Raw genomic sequence first — 16,456 nt, forward strand, 5'->3', positions numbered from 1 at the left:
TTTTGACTGCTTGCTGCAGTGGAAGAGGGACTTATGTTTCCCAAGATAAGTGTGAAGAGAGGGATATATCTTTGGATGCAAAGGAAGCAAGTCAGAGCTTCTTAGAAAAGCCACTCCTGGGTGTGCGCGTGGAAGCAAGTCCCACCCCCGGCAGGGCTTGGCTGTTGGATGTCCTGCAGCCTCTTTCCTCCCTGGGAGGGCTTGTTCTGGCGCGTTGGGATCTGCTGAGTTAGGAGCTGAGCTGTGCTGCTGCTGCTGCACAGTGTGATTAAGAGCTTTATTGATTTTTCGAGCCCATGACCACATTGGTGGGGACAGAGTACGACAGAGGAGAATGGCAGGAAGCCAAGTGGAAAGAGGGTTTATGAAATGAGCTCTCAATGAAGAAAACTGTGGGAAAGAATGCGATGGAAGCAGATTTGGGGCCAGTAGATGTGGGAAAGCAGAGCAACTCAAAAACGCTCTTCAGACTCGCGCTGAAACAAAGCACTTTGCCAAAACACAGGAAGAGGATCCCGTCTGTGAGAAAGACTCAGCTCTGTTTATATAAAACAGAACATTCCTCTCTGCAAAAGCATCCTTGACAACGATTACCCTTCATTCGGTACCAGGCACTGTGTTGGGTCCTGGGGCAAGAAATAAGAATCAGTCTAGAGAGGCGGACTGAAAAATACGCACAATCATTTGTAAAAATGTAAATATATCTGAAGGGAGCCATAAAAACATTTTGCCTAAACTTTGGGCCCAGAGCCAGACGGAATCAATAGAGGCGGAAGGGGGACAGGACTGTGTCCCAGCTGCTGCCTGCCTCATGTGCAAATCTGATGGACGTTCTCTGGAGCTTTCCTTCCCATCACTGTCCATTCTGGCAGGAAGACCCTGGTCACTTCCCATCCCACCCATTACGGGTCCAGAGGAGGCCTGCTTCAGTGATGGCAGCTGCGTGCAGGGATCCAGGTGTTCTCACAGTAGCAGGTGGAAAAGGGGCACTTGACGGTTTCGGTGTGCAGCGCAGGCTGGGAAAACCTCAGAGCACCAAGGGGATGGTTGGACATTCTCCTCTGATCCTAAAGTTAGGGGCAGGACACTTGTGACATGACTCCTCCTCCTGCCCCCACATACCCACTCACCATGAATTTATGTCTCTGTGGTTCCAACTGTGTGTTTTGAGGGGAGAATTCTTCCAACCTACCTTCTCCCTGCCTCAGCTCCCTTTGAATAAAGGAATAAATTCTTTTTTCTTCCTTTAGCTTTCAGCATCTTTTTTCCCCCTGAAAATAAACTGGAAACTGAGGAAGAAGGTGGGTATCTGGTGTGTTTTGGGCATCAGTGTAATATGTAAAGGAAGAGATGATATGTTAAAAAAGGAGCAAATAAGAATATCATGTAACTCAAAACCAGCGAGTGATCAAGCTCAGTACATGACGGCACATTTTGTTTTAATCAGAAATAAAATCCTGTTTCTGTGGTGCACGTTTGAAAATGATGCAACCTGAAGCGGCTCCTTCACCTTCCACTGTGGGAACACCTTGTCCGTGTAGCTTTGAGGACTGCACCTGGAGGATTTTAAGGAGGTTAAACTTAAGCCAGAAGGCTTCAGAGGGGTGTAGACTAAGCTGGGCGGGGGGGGGCTCAGAGTGGTCTCGCCTAAGCTGGAGGGACCTTATCCCAGTATAGCCTAAGCCTCTTATCTCCGGGAGGAGGAATTCAGGCTGGCAGGTGAGCAGTAGGAGAACGCAAGTCTTCTAACTCCTGGTCCAGGGCCCTTCTCTGTCTTTCCAAAACAGTCAGAAGGGGTTGAAATTCCCGGCAGGATATGGCACAAATGTCTGTAACATTGTTCTCTTTTTCACAGACGAAAACTGAATTTAAGAAGAAACTCATAATACTCGATAAAAAATACCTGGCATTTGAGCGCAGAGCCAAAAGCAGGGCGTGGTCTCTGGGGGGCTAGAAGTACTTTGAAATCCCCAAAGTCCCATTTCAGTTCAGTTCAGAAAACAAAATGGAACAACTTTCTTTTTCTCCCTCCCGTCCCCTCCCCCGTGCAGTAGCTGTTCTTGGCAGATGCCCAGAGCAGCACCGGGTAATTCCACGGTACATTGTGTACACTTGCATCCATTTAACCGGCTATTTACAGTCGCCCTTTACCGCCACCTGTAAGAGGCAACGCCATAATGACACTAAGTGGCTAGGCTGGGAACGGGGCGCCTCGTGATTTTCTCCACTTGAAGAGCCCGATTCCGTGGAGTGGTTGGCACTTGGAGAAACAGGGAGACAGCTGGGGACATCACACGTACAGGGCGGGAGGCGCGAGGAGGCGCGCCAGACGGAGGGTCCTTCCTCGTTAGCTCCACTCGGTGGCTCCTTTTCCATTACCACCACCGCGAGGAGGAACCTGCCGGGCCTTCCGCGCGGCTTGTTTCCTGCCTGAGAAAGAGCCCGCTGCCATTTGGATTTGCTGAATTTCTGAATCACCCGAGACGCCCGGCGGTCCCGAGGAGGGTGGGACGCGGCGCGCTGGGGTGGGAGCCGCACGCCGGCGGAATCGGGGCTGGAGGACACCCCCTTGAGTCTGGGATACCTGCTCGCGGATGTGATGCGGCGACGCGGGGACACCTGCGCTCCGGTGCGTGCCGCACTCGTGCAGCTCCGGGTGGCAAACGGGGTGAAGTGGAGGCGAGGGCAAGAGGAAGTTGAGGCGCCGGGGCGTCGGAGACGCTTCCTTACATTCCCTTTGCTCTTTGGAGGCTGTCCCGAGCGGGGCCGGCGGGCACTGCACGGCGGGCTTCCAAGTCGCCCCTGGCACAGTTGGAGGTCGGGAGTCCTAAGACCCCGGAGGACGGGTACCCCTTTGTCCCAAGTGCCCGCGGGAAGCCCGCGGCGCCCAGAACCGCGTGGCGCGCTCGGAGCGCACCGAGCGGCGAAGAAGCAAAAGATAAAGCCTGATGGGCCGGGGGCTGGTTGGCTGGCGCGCAGAGTCAGCGCGGGCCGGGAGCGCCTTTCGTTTTAAGGAGCCTTACTTCTGGGAAGGGACAGGGAACTGTCAATCAGCGAGGGAGGGAGCGCACCGGCGCTGGGTGATGTCAGCGGATCAGCTGCTCGATAACAAAGAGGGGGTATTACAGGAGAAAGTTGCAGCGGCGGCGGCGGCCACGGCGGCACCCCGGAGCCTCGGCGGCGAGGGGCAAGTGGGCGAAAGGAGGGGGGACGCTGCTGCCGCAGCAGCTGAAGGCCAAGGAATTGAAAGGGCTGTAGGGGGAGGCAGTGCGAGCCAGCCCCGACTGCTCCTCCTCTTCCTCCTCCTCCTCCAAACTCGCAGGGTTCAGCCCCAGCGCTCGCTCAGCCGCCGGGAGCACCCAGAGGGACGGGAGGCAGCGGCGCGGCCCCGAGCTGGGCAGGGACCCCAGCCGCCATGGATAGCGACGACGAAATGGTGGAGGAGGCGGTGGAAGGTACAAGCATTTCTCTGGGGCTGGGGAGGAGGCGCCGAGGGCTTGGAAGGCGGAAGGAGTGGCGGGCTGCGACCCGCGCGGCGCCGGGCCCCGCGGCCGCCACTGTCCCCTACGCGGGTGGCCCGTTGCCCGGCTCCGGCAGGGGCCAGTCCGCCGCGGCCACGCCGCCGGGAGCGCGCACTGCGCGGCGAGGCGCAGGCCGGGAACTGGGCTTCTCCGGGCTGGGGGGCCCCGGGAGGGCACGGCTGCTCCATCCCGCCTGGCCACCGCCTCCATCTGCTCTCGGAGTTGCGAAACCTGCCCCGCACTCTGGCCTTCCCCCTTTTGGGGATGGAAGGAGGGGGCTGCGCAGGAGGACATCCTCCTGAGACCCGCGGTCTCCGCGGAGCACCCCCCCCCACCCGCTTTTGGCAACCCCGAGCCCCTGTCCGGCAGCCAGCCCTTTCCTTCCGCTCACCGCTGCGACCTGCGGTGACCGCGGCCGCGTCCGGCTCGGTCCCCCGGCGCAGAGCACGGGGCCGAACCTGGCACGTGGCAGCAGCGGCCCGGGTGGCCGCTCCTCCGAAAAGATGAAATCATTGCAAGGCAATGGACGACGCTCCCGACCCGGGGCTTGAACGCGCGCCAACCGAGAGACGGGTGGCCCTCTCCTCTGCTGCCCCCGAGCGAACTCAGTCACACCGCCCCCTCCCCCTTCCTGCTTCCGAGCCGCCACGCGGTGCAGGCGCGCCGCAAGCCCGGGCCGAAATTGCTGGGTGACACTTAACTTTCTGAATTCCATGCAGTTGGCTGCGGGTGATATCACCGCCTTGGTGTCGTGTTTCTCCGCCCCTTCTCTTCTAGCGCCCCTCCCCCGACTTTTCTCGCCACTTTGTTTTGCTGAGTTTCTCCACCTCTTTTTTTTTTTTTTGCTAGTTCTAAAAAGCGAGGTGGAGACGTTATACAATCTCGTTGTTTGTATCATGGGATGTTATGATTTTGTAACAGTGAATCCTGGAAGATACTCTTTAGCGTGTTTATTTATTTGATTCTACCTCAGACAGTACGTCGTGATGTTTTGCAATGTTGTGTGGTATTGTTCCAGAATATTTTAAACTAAGCATCTAAGTAAATAATATTTAGCTTTTGGTTGAATCTGGTTTCCGTTTAATTTGTAGAAACAAATTCTCATGAATGGTAAAGAAAAACAAAGTGGCAACACTGTGCAAATGCATAAAGATACATAGTTATTGCTACTGTGGGAGAAGAAATCAATTTTTATATTTTCATAAAACATAATTGACTCCTTTTGTGGTACTCCTGGGGTCTTAGGATGAGATTAAGTGGAGGAATATTTCTGAATTCTCCAAAAGGTATCCTAATGTAAAGGTATATCTAATGTAACTATTAAAACATTTCTTTATCCAGCTTCAAAAAGGGTTTATTGTTCTTCTAATTTCACAGTGTTGTGAACTCATGGAACTATTTATTTATATTTAATAAGTATTTACTATTTACTTACTATTTAACAAGTAAAGCCAGTGTTGGGGTTTACTGAGACCCAAGACCATTATTTGAGTTGATCCATTGGAAGCCTTCTTAGTATTTAAGTTATTGACTTCTTGTGTCTTCATGTTATGAAAGATAAATGAAAAATGCTCTTCTCAAACTGTCAGGGCTTGCTTTCATTCTTCAAAGGTTACTTTTGCTTGTGAAAGTGTAATGCAAACCCTTGATCCTGGTCAGCGCTCCCCAGGTTAAACCATCTTCCCCTTTGAAGCTATCTAGAAACACAAGGCCGAATTGTCCTTGGTCCCCAGGCTCGTTGCAGAATGTGAACAAGCAACTTTAGAAAAATATCAATGTTGTTTTTGAGCTTGTTCAATGGATAGAAACAGAGACACCTTTTATGTAAACAAGGAAGGTTCTGTTGTATAGGGTGACCATATGCATTATTGCCCCAAATCAGAACATGCCAGAGAGTGAGAGGAGTCCCTATTAATACTTATGCTGGGACAACTGGCTTAAGCCTGAATGTTTGGGGCAGTCCGGGACACATGGTCCCTCAGTTGTACCTAACAGTCAACAGTTATAGTAACACAGAATCTTTAAGTCCTCAGAGGCAGCTAAGGCTCAGACTTGCACAGTGTCTGGAGTATGCATGAGTGCTCGTAATCAACTGCACCAGTGGGCTTTTCTCCCGCCTTTCTTGGCCTTTTTAGTGCCATCTGTAATAGTCTTTAGTTAACATCCAACACGTGCATGGGGACTGGTTTAAAACTAGCCTGAATATCTTGGTGTTTCAGTATCCACTAACCTACCTCTCTCCATAAACAAAGCCTCTGTTCTCAGTGGTTTCGTTGTCTTAGCTATTATTATCATTGCTGTAATTGTTTAGTTCTTATTTTGTACCGACTCTGTGCTAAATGTTTCACACATTCATTAGCCATTCAGTCTTATGAGGTGAGTACTAATATTATCCTGATTTTACAGAGGAAGGAACTGAGGCATAGAGAAGTTAAGAACTAATTTAAGGATACTCAGTGGGGTGGGAGATAGGCTTGGACCTCCAGAACTCCACTCCACCGAACCCAACTGTCTTCCTACATTTTTCTTATTTTTTATTTTTAATGAGTCAGTCAAATATATGAAATACTTGGTACCGGAATTTGAAAGCAACAGTTAAATATTATGTCAGTATCACTCTTTTTCAGTGGCAATTCTTTAGAGAGTTGGTTCTGATAGAGTTCAGTGACTTTCAGAAAAATGTATCTGGGGAAAGAATTTCACTCACAGCCTCTGCCACAGACATTCTTTTTCTTCCTCCTTAGAAATTTACTCTGGGGAAGAAATTGGTCTCTTTAGGACCTGGGTTTAAATGTCTTTTGTCACATCTTGTACGTTTTGGTTCTCTGTCAGGGTGGAACTGTAGCTTGAGTGAAGTTGGAAACTCAGAGTAGATGAATCCCCGAGGGGAGCTGGTGGTGGAGGGAGCGCTGTGTACGTGTGTTGGCTGCGCTCCTTTGGGAAGGCAGCAAGCCCTGGGCCTCAGAGGGCCTGGAAATTCCACCTGAGCTCCTGCTGCAGATTTTTAAAAGCTCTTTGAGGCTCATTGGTTCAGTGGGGAGTGGAGTTGAATTTCGGAACAGAAATATTTATTACTATATCTATTTCTTTGTCTACCCATAGGTACAAAATGAATACAATGTGGTTCCTCATATAATTTCAAATAAATATAGCCTATCTAAACAGATGAATTATGGTGGTTGAGAGGAAGTGAAAATTACTTCCAGCTTGGGGCAGGAGACAGGGAAAGATTTCCCAGAAGAGGTGGTTTGGAGCTGAGTTGGGAGGGGAGCTTCGTAAGTAATGAGGTAGAGATATGGAATTATGCCGGCACATTCAGAGACGAATCACTCGGTTCTCCTGTAACAGAGGGCCAGAAGGAAAAAAGGGGAGCGTCAGACAGGGAAAGGAGTGTGTGTCACAGGCCAAGAGTGTGGACTTCGTGCTGGGAGCCACGGGAGGCCATGGGGCTCTTTAGAGCTGGGAATGGCAGCATTCGAGCTCTGCTCTGGGAAGATGAAGGTGGAAGTGAGCAGGTGAGGCCATCACCTAGGAGGCTCTTTGCAATAGTTCAAATGTGTGGTTATGAGAACAGAAAAATCTGGAAAAGCCTGGGAACATACAGGAGACACTCAGGAAGAATACTCAAAAGGGGAAATATCAGAATCCCCAGAACTAAGGAGCCAGGATAAAAACAAGAATTTCAGTGTTTCACTGCCTCAACCCTCTCAGAATATCAAGGATATTTTTAATAGTCCCCCTGACATCTTATCCTGCCCGTCTCTAATAAGACCGCTCATGCTCTGTGCTTAGGAAAAACGCATGCTAAGTGTCCTGGTAGCACCCTCGCTGTGTGAGCCACACGTGAAAATTATGACCCTCACAAGTAATAATTGAGCTCTTGCAAAGAATTACTCTCAAAAGTCAAACTATGTTTTTAACAACCAGTGTAAACGCATCATCATGAGGACATGTTCTTTGCACTAAACAAAATAAGCTTCCCTTTTATTATTATTTTTTTAAGCAGTTCTGTTCTGCAAAAGCAAGAATGCATGTAAGGATCTCTTGTTCTGAGGGAAACACACACAGACACACACACACACACACCCCACTCACCCCACTCACCCCATTCTCAGATCTCCTGTGAGTAAGCCTGAGGCAGTAAGCAGCCGGGTGTCTGATCCAGAGGGAATTTCCTTTCCAAGATGGGCCGTCACTGCCCAGAATACAGGCCTGGCTCTCATCAGGTTAAGGAAAAAGCTCAGAGGTAACTCGAGGGGAAAAATATAACTTTCTATCTATTCAGTAGGTAATGATTTTTAGAACAAAGTGAAAAAGTAGACTTGTGAGACCGTTACATTTTTTTTCCTTTCTCTGACTTCTATAAATACTTGAAATCATGCTGCAGACAGATAAACGGCACATGAGCTGGGACAGCATTATCAACACAGAGCAGTCATTCAAGTGACTTGTCCTTTGGGCCTGGTGTCCAACCTCTGTTTAGTGGGAACTGGCCTGGAAGGCTGTTGGCTGACTTGGCACATTTTGCAGATTGGCCCCAGTCAGAGCAAGGAGGACTAGCGTTTCTCTTTGAGTTAGGTAACACTTGGAAAGCATAGGAATTTGCAACCAGGATATGCTGTTGAAAGTCCTGGTGGTTCTATGAGAATTATTTTAACTACGAAGTTTCTTCCACTTCTCTCCCTGGGAGCTGGGCACACCTACCTCCTTAGGGGCACCTTCTTCCACCATCAGCAGGGAACAATGGGAGTCCTGCCAGTTCACCCTTATCTAGAGAGAAATGGAATTGGAAGATTTGAGGAAGGAGCTTTCACCATTTGTTAGCACATTCAGAGTGGTTAATGTGTTTCTTGGAGAAGTTGCAAAGTATTGGCTTCCTCTTCTGTAAGATTGCAACTTGGGAGATTGTTGTGATGTTTAATTTAGACAACAGGAGAGCACAGAACCCAGCGCCAGATGCATAGTAGGTGTGCAAAGTTTTTTCTTCTCTGTATACCAGTATCAACCTCCATCGAATTGACTGTTACTGACAAGACAAATATTACATAATCTTATTGTCCAAATGGCATTTGATCAAGAGTTGTACCAGAAGCTCTTCCAGCACTAATGTTGAAAAGAGATGTGAGAGCATGGCAACTCAATCTCTTCTCTTCCCTATAGTTCTTTCTTTGGGAAGTCTCTTTGTTATTGTTATTGTTTTGGTTGTGGCTACTATTTTAGATATCAAGTTCTACTGCTGGGACAGCCTCTCCAGGCTGTTAAATATTCAGGGTGGAAATCTTGAATGATCACACCCTTAATATCTAGCTCCAGTTAATTGAGCCTGTTAATCGATCCCATCCTGTTAATTGATCACCTAGTCCTCCTTTTGGAAGAAAAGAAAACAAACAAGCCAACCAGGGGGTCCTGCTGCGGTCTGAGAGAAGGAGATTTTAGTGTTTTCTCACCACAAGCAACCTAACACCTTTGAAATGGCTGGGAAATGTCATATGTCAAAGCAGCTCCTGCACACACGATGTCACCAGAGAAACAGCCGTCATTCAGCAGCTCCTCTGTTCCTCTGTCGCCCTACAGACTAAGAAAGTGATGGGACCGCTCTTCACCGGCCTGTTGAGAGAGGCATTGAAACAAGAATCCTTCATGGGGTGGGGTTCATATTTTTGCTTTCATCTCAGTTGGGATCAGCACTGTCCCTCAAGTGCTTTTAGTGTGTTAGAGGACACTTCCCACTTTCTCTAATATCTAAATTCCATTGCTGAGGGTGTACTTGCAGTGTTTTATTCAGAAAAAGGAGAGGACTATTGTGACTTAGGGAAGGTGGAAATGAATTGGCATTGGGTTTTTTTCCCTTAGTGTTCATGTTAGTCATAATATTTCTCTTGATCTAAAATAGAATAACAAGTTTTATCAAACACTAACTTTTTAAAGTCTGAAATATGTGAACTCATTCCTGAGGGAAAGCATTTTCAACACATTAGTAAATACTTCAATATAAGGCTAAAAGGATTATTCTGATATTTATACCTAAATCAAAAGTAGAATGCTAAGTTCATAGGAATGTTAATAGCTAAATGTAATTTGATCCCAACGATATTTCCTAAAAGCTTTTAGCTATACACTGAGTGGTTTTTTTTTTTTTTTTATGAAGAGAAAAAAAGTAGGTTTAACTTATTTCATTGAGAGAAATGTCATCCGTAGATATTTGGAAAATAATTGTCCAAATTATTTCATTTGACTCAAGTGTCATTGAATTGTGTCAGGTACAGTTGATTTTTGAGCGAGAAGAAAGCAATTATGGCCTAGTTCTCTCCTAACCATTAATTTCCTGGCCCTTGGTAGAAAAAATTTGTATTAAGAGGAAAGGAATTTTACTGATTGTGATTTATTTAAGTAGCCACAATTTATTGTAATATTTTCTAGGTAACTCATTCTACACAGAGTCAGATGTAGCAATGAAACAGTGTTTTTGTTCATTGTTGTTTTATGTTCATGTAATCAATAATACAAATAGAGAGCTTTTTTGTTCTTTATAGGAGTGCTTACTTGCCATCTCTTCCAGGGAATGGTATTTTATCACTTTAAAAGAAATCATTTTAGGAGACTAAAGCATTCATTGTGGTGATATGGTCTGTGTTTTCTTTTATGTCTGTGAGCCATCTGGAAGCCACATTGAAGTGTTTAATGTCCCTGCACTGCACACAGTGTTTAATGCTTTTATACCTTTTCATCCATGACCCAGGTCGTTAACCCAGGAAAAAGCCAGTAGATTATCTACTGCCTTCCTTTTCACCCACCTGTGCAGAATCAGCTCACCAGATTGATCAGGGAGACACCAGTGAGGTGATTTCTGGGTTTTGTGAAATATGCAGACAGTAATAAAAAGCCTAAACATTGACTGTAAACATAAATATTAGAAGATACCAGTCTGTGACCCAGGAAGAGCCAGCAATTTAAAGATCACAGAATAATACCTGCTGCTGGTGTTCAAAGTCGCTGCTTAAATGGCCATGTGGATACTTCCAGCTACATTTAAAACACCAGCCCTCTGAACACGGTGGTAGAGGGTATATGACAAGGTTATCACTAAACATTCAAAGCTGAAAGATTTTGTAAGATAAAGTTCAAGGCTAAGCTCAAGTTCAAGCTTAGAAGGACTCTGAGTCCATATATTAGTACGATGAGGCATATGAATATTAGGGCAGTTTTAGAGACCTGACTACGTCCCTTATTGTTTGAGTGTAACAGATAGCAGTGGGGTTTTCAGAAGTTACCTTGCTAGCAGTCCTCCACATCACACTACAGAGTGATATTGTATCATATTATCTTGTATACTTAGTTCTAGAATTAGGTAAGTTATTAAAAAAACAATGTATCTGGCAATAGACTATAAAACGGTGCTATCTCCACCAGATTTCTGTTAAGCATGAGAGTTTGGGGGCCTTAATTCCAAATATGAGAGGTACCATTTGGGAAAGTACTTGGTAAATTGAAATATGCACTGCAGATGTTATTACTGATAATAACTCTCAGTGCCCAGTTAAATGCAAGCTTATTTTTGGTTCATATTCTGAAATGTCTCTAAGTGCCTCTGTTGTGGACCTGTCCATTCACAAAGTGTGAGTAACAGTGAGGTTGATACTGCTGATGCAGGCAAGGCGAGGTGAGAAACCTTTGCATTCACTCTCCGCTCTGGCAGGGAAGGGTGCGTTGGCTGCTCAGGGGAATTACTGGCAGCATCTGAGCGCTGACGCATCAGTGGGGGAGCGTTGAAGATGTTAAAATTTGCCTTGGGTTCCCTTTCTCCAGGGCACCTGGATGATGATGGATTACCTCACGGGTTCTGCACAGTCACCTACTCCTCCACGGACAGATTCGAGGGGAACTTTGTTCACGGAGAAAAGAACGGACGGGGGAAGTTCTTCTTCTTTGATGGCAGGTAGCACTCACAGTTTTGTTTTGTTTTATTTGGGGGTTGGGGGCAGATTACCAAATTACTTTATTTGAAGAAATGATACAAATGAAAGAATATAAGTGGATGTTTTAGTACAACTTATAGAAAAGGTCAAAGTAACCCCAAAGTGCATGCACTGCTTTGGGGACAAGGGAAGTCACCCCTGTGGTTATGGGGAAGCCAGCCGAAGGCTTAGCTCCATCATGATTGCCTCTTAAGGTGGGCTTGTCAAAGAGCACTCTGTCATGCCACATTCGGGGCCCCTCGTCTTGTACAATTTGGTTAGGTGGTCGCCCAGCCCTTTGATGGAGTTCACCTGCTCATTCAGGTAATGCATCTCATTGCATTGCAATGTGAATCACACAAGGGGAATTTTTTTTTATCAGGGGCCAGTTTGTGCAGTTCCAGGAGTAACTGATTAACGCTTTTTTTCCACTGTAACGCACACTCCATTGCATCTAGCCCGTTCGCCCAGTCGTCACGGTCTGTCTTCTTGATATCCTGAAGGAAGATTCGGCCACCTCGTTGGTTCTGCAGCTTCATAATTTTCTCAGCATGTTGTTCTTTCCTCATGAGATTGGTTAAGAAAATATTTAGCAAAGTTGTTCAAAGTCACATTATCACAGTCCAAGCGCTAAGACATGGACTGGTAGACGGAAGAGGTGTACAGCTCCAGACTCACGGCGTTCTAAATGCTTGTCTTTGGGATAACTGGTCTGTGTGTGAGATACCTTAATGCTGATGTCAAAACTAGTGTTTTCTATCTTCTATCTCTAGTTAAAATATTTTTCACAGCAGGGTTCTTTTTACTTTGCTTTCACCTCCTGTGTGAGGAGGCTATACAGCAGAAGCTCCTTACTCTCTTGAGATAGCTGGAAATGACTATAGGACCTTTCTCTTTCAAGAAGAGATGGGGTTGCATGGGCCCGGCTTTTCCACAATGACTTTACACCATGTCCACTTCAGGAATGAGAGTGGCCATGTGAATTTTTCAACCATCTACAGGAATTCAGAGCCGTGGAAGGGTCAGCTCTTTTCAGACCACTTCACTGGGTAATACAGAAGTGGATTTAGCTAAAGCAGGTTATAGGATTCTATGGAATGTAGCACCACTTACGAAGCTCGCGACATTGGTAGCAAGCTGAAGCTTCCTAAACCTTGGAATTCCTTTGGGAAGGAAAATGTCTAAGCTGGCAGTTGAATGGTGATCACAGGGATTGGCTTGTGACACAGAATCCCTTTTCTGTAGGTGGAGTGAGTTGTTTTTAAAGATATTAACTGTTCCCCAGGCCCTCAATGATCTGACATAATGAGGGGCGAGGAAAGCAATAAAAACACATCACAGAACTTTTGTAAAGTTTCCTTCTAGTTATGGATTCCAACCTTCTCTTTCCCATTGCCCCCAGCCCCATACCCCACCTTTTTCAGCAGAGATTTGCTTGCAAAATGTACATTTTAAGTGGTCAGATATTTTACTTCCTTTCTTTTGCTCTGCTGGGAATACCCGGTGAATGCCTGAGTCCCGTGGTGGCCTCTTTCAAGATTTGGTGTCAGTGCTTTCTTCTCTCCTGAACCTTTTAACCTGTCCAGAGGGACACTTCCTGCCTCATTCCCAATGCAGTTCACTCAGAGCTCTTTTCTGGAAGGTGTTACTTTTTACCTTATACTGCAATTATTCTTTTATTCATTCAACAAATATATATTATGTAAATGTCTTGTTTCCCCTACAGGACAGAGGTTTCCTTGAGGGCACAGTCTATGCCTATTTCATCTTCTATGCTTCATAGCACTTTCTCTTAATTTGGTACTAAAAAAAGAAAAAGGAAAAAAAACTCTTGCTGAATGAATATGGGAGCTGAAAGAGAGAGTAGAATTCACCCAGAATACCCGCGCACCCACACCCCCCACACACTCATGCTTTAAATCTGGTAGTTTGATGATCACACCCAGTAAGTGATTGACTATGGGAAAACAGTCCAACAGGTTTGATTGAACTTAGTGTTGGTTACTTGCTTGCTTCACAGACCTGATACCCAGAGCTTCTGAACCAGTGTGCCAAGAATGAGCTGCATGTTAACTCTGAGACACTGACACCCTCAGCCCTAGGGTGCTGAGTGGGGCCTGACACTTGCTGAGCACCTCCCTCCTTCTGTCAAACTGGTCAATCCTGGCTCCAAGCAGCTTCATCCAGTTACCCCAGTGTGTCATACAAATGCAGTAATTTGCACGTGTTCGTGACATGAGAAAGCCGAAGCTCTAGGTCAGGCTGAAGCACTAAGCCAATAGCTATCTATGGGATAGAAATAAATTGATAGACTTTTTAAAAAGTCTTTTCGAGGCTCCAATTCACTAGGATTTATACCTACCTTTCAAACACCTATAGAGTCTTGGTTCAAATAGTAGACCCAAAAAATGATGGTATTAGTGAGGACCTTGAGAGGTTACCTTTGTTCAACTTCTTCAGATGACCTTGAGGGTAGAAGGTCAGTATCACAGCTTTTATGACATGTGATGAAGCCATGTGGCGACAAGTTCTTGTCACCATCTATCTTAACCCTAATACTGATCATGTTATGAGACATCTGCTAAAAGAATTTGCTGTAAAAATTAGTGAGATAGTCTTAGGACTGAAAAAAAGGCCATGGAATCTCTTAGCTCTTTCTAAGGGGGATGCAAGATTTGGTCATGAAGAAGTCAGTTGTTTCCACATGAAGAATACACCTTAATTTGCATTTAAATTAGTTTAAATTACATTTAAATTAATTTGCATTTAAATTAAGAATGCCTTAATTTGCATTTACCTATTAATTTTTCTCTCTATTACCACTCCCAATTTTTAGGGTCTCATGTGTTAGGTAAAATAAAGTGGGAACTCTATGCCTTTACTGACAGTCAGGAGGCTTCAGTCTGGAAAAATTTCCCCAAAAAAGGGTGAAATCAAGGTTTTGAAATAACAGGTGAGGAAACAAAAAGTTTCTGTTCGAGTTTAAGAAAGTTGTTCAAACCTGTAGTGCTGGCTTGTGCTCCCATCAGAGGGTTTGTTTGCAATTGTGGGAACCTGTGTTTGGAAAATCATAAAGTGTATTGACAGAAAATTTGGCCTGATACCTTCTAATCTTATGTAAAACCTGAACCCAAGTGTGTGTGTTTTTTTTAAAACTACTTTATTGAGGTATGATTCACACACAAACACCTGAAGTATTTAGTGTATACAATCTGGTGAGTTTGGAATTAAGGATATGTCCATCACCATAATCTATGCCATTAACTGGGTGTGTGATTTATGGTAAGGTTTCAAACAAATATGAATTTATATCAAGAAAATTCTAGGGGCTGGCCCCGTGGCATAGTGGTTAAGTTCAGCACATTCGCCTTTGGTGGCCCAGGTTTGCAGGTTTGGATCCCAAGCATGGACCTACACCACTTGTCAGCCATGCTGTGGTGGTGACCCACATGCAAAGTGGAGGAAGATTGGCATGGATGTTATTAGCTCAGGGCTAATATTCCTCAACAACAACAAAAAGAAGATAATACAAATGGCCAATAAGCATGAGAAAAGATGCTCGACATCACTGATCATTAGGGAAACTCAAATCAAAACTACAATGAGATACCACCTCACACTCATTAGGAAGGCTACTGTAAAAAAAGAAAAATCTAGAATCAATTTTTCCCTTATCACAGAGCATGATAAACCTGAATACAAATTTTAAATGTTCAGATCACCAGGAAAAATGGCCCTGTTAAATTTTTTAACCAAGTTCCTGGATAAAAGCAGAATATTTTATTTTATTTTTAAATTTCATATGTGGCAAATGCTTGGTAGAATAAAAAACTTCAAGAAATACAGAAATGTGAAAAGTGAATGTGCTCTATTTTTTTTTACTGTTACCGCCATGTCACGGAGGTAACCACTGTTGACAGAGAATTTAAGCATCTTAATTAAGTATATTCAAGGTAAAATAAGGAAATTGCTATCTATTTCTAAATCTCTGGATTCAGTTTCAACAGCCAATATGTACATTGTTCACCTTTTTACTAGTGTCTCAACTTCAGAATATTTGCTAGTTTTTAGACCTTAACAGTTAGTCTTTCCTTCTTTATACGACAAAATGTAGAATAGAAGAGCTAAGCTACTACAACCAGCTTGTTAAGTCGGAAACCTAAAGTCAGACCACTCACTCTTTACCAGATAGTTTTATCTCACAAATGAAGAATGAATGCAGAAATTGACCTTATTTTGAAAATTGTTGTTTCAAGCAGCTGTTTTCCATTTTCCTCCCTTTTTTAAAGGAAAGAAGAAAATTGTCTTAAGATTAGAGAATTGGGACTTCTTAACACCTGCTCTAGTCCTGAGATAAAGGCATTTGTGTATTAAGGAAAAAGGCATCTTGATGCTTTGTTGGTGTGGCTCTGCAGTCGATCGGCATCAGTGGATTCACTGGAATACTGTGGGGTATTATGAAAACTTTTAGCATGCAAAAATACTTTGATACACACGACTCTAATTTTTATACTAATCCCCAATTATGGATATTTATTTTAATGTATCTTTTCCTTAATTGTTCTCATTTCAACCAAGATTTATGGATGTAAGGACAATTTAGCAGGACTTCTTGAAATCCTAGAATGGTAGCAAGAAAGAGGTGTTTCAATGCAGATTTTCTTTGGGCTCTGTAATATTAGGGAATCACGTGGTTTTTAGCCTGATTATGAGATAGAGATGAGTTACTTCATTCAGTTTTCTTTTTTTATACTATTGTTCCTTCTCCTTGACATGCCAATTAGATTGCAAAGTGTTATTTACTACTACGTGACTTCATTCTCCTGTGCCCAAGTCGTTTTCTGAGGTTGATTTGCTATATTAATATGTCCGGCTTAGAGAGCTCCTTGTAAGTTCTCACTGGCCAAATAACCTAAGTGAGGCTGCCCGTGGAGGAGCTCCTGAGAAAGGCTGACATTTCCCAGGTGACGGGTCCATGCA

The 16,456-nt window shown here is 44.9% G+C and overlaps 1 protein-coding gene and 1 long non-coding RNA gene across 2 annotated transcripts in view; one reads left to right on the top strand and one right to left on the bottom strand.

The window, feature by feature from the left end:
• Positions 1–1,422: 1,422 nt before the first annotated feature.
• Positions 1,423–3,048, bottom strand: LOC111772555 (uncharacterized). Its single transcript, XR_002806494.2, has 3 exons — positions 2,585–3,048; positions 2,301–2,430; positions 1,423–1,556 (listed from the first exon to the last, which is right to left on the bottom strand). It is a non-coding gene; the product is annotated as an uncharacterized lncRNA (long non-coding RNA).
• Positions 2,150–16,456, top strand: part of SETD7 (SET domain containing 7, histone lysine methyltransferase) — a 45,134-nt gene continuing 30,827 nt past the window's right edge. The window contains exons 1-3 of the mRNA XM_023636526.2: positions 2,150–2,629; positions 3,323–3,455; positions 11,328–11,457. Coding sequence (XP_023492294.2) covers positions 2,600–2,629; positions 3,323–3,455; positions 11,328–11,457 — 293 coding nt within the window. The 5' untranslated portion in view covers positions 2,150–2,599. The remainder of the gene's footprint in view (positions 2,630–3,322; positions 3,456–11,327; positions 11,458–16,456) is intronic.

This window comes from Equus caballus, chromosome 2, assembly GCF_041296265.1.
Source record: "Equus caballus isolate H_3958 breed thoroughbred chromosome 2, TB-T2T, whole genome shotgun sequence".
NCBI classification, from domain to species: domain Eukaryota; kingdom Metazoa; phylum Chordata; class Mammalia; order Perissodactyla; family Equidae; genus Equus; species Equus caballus.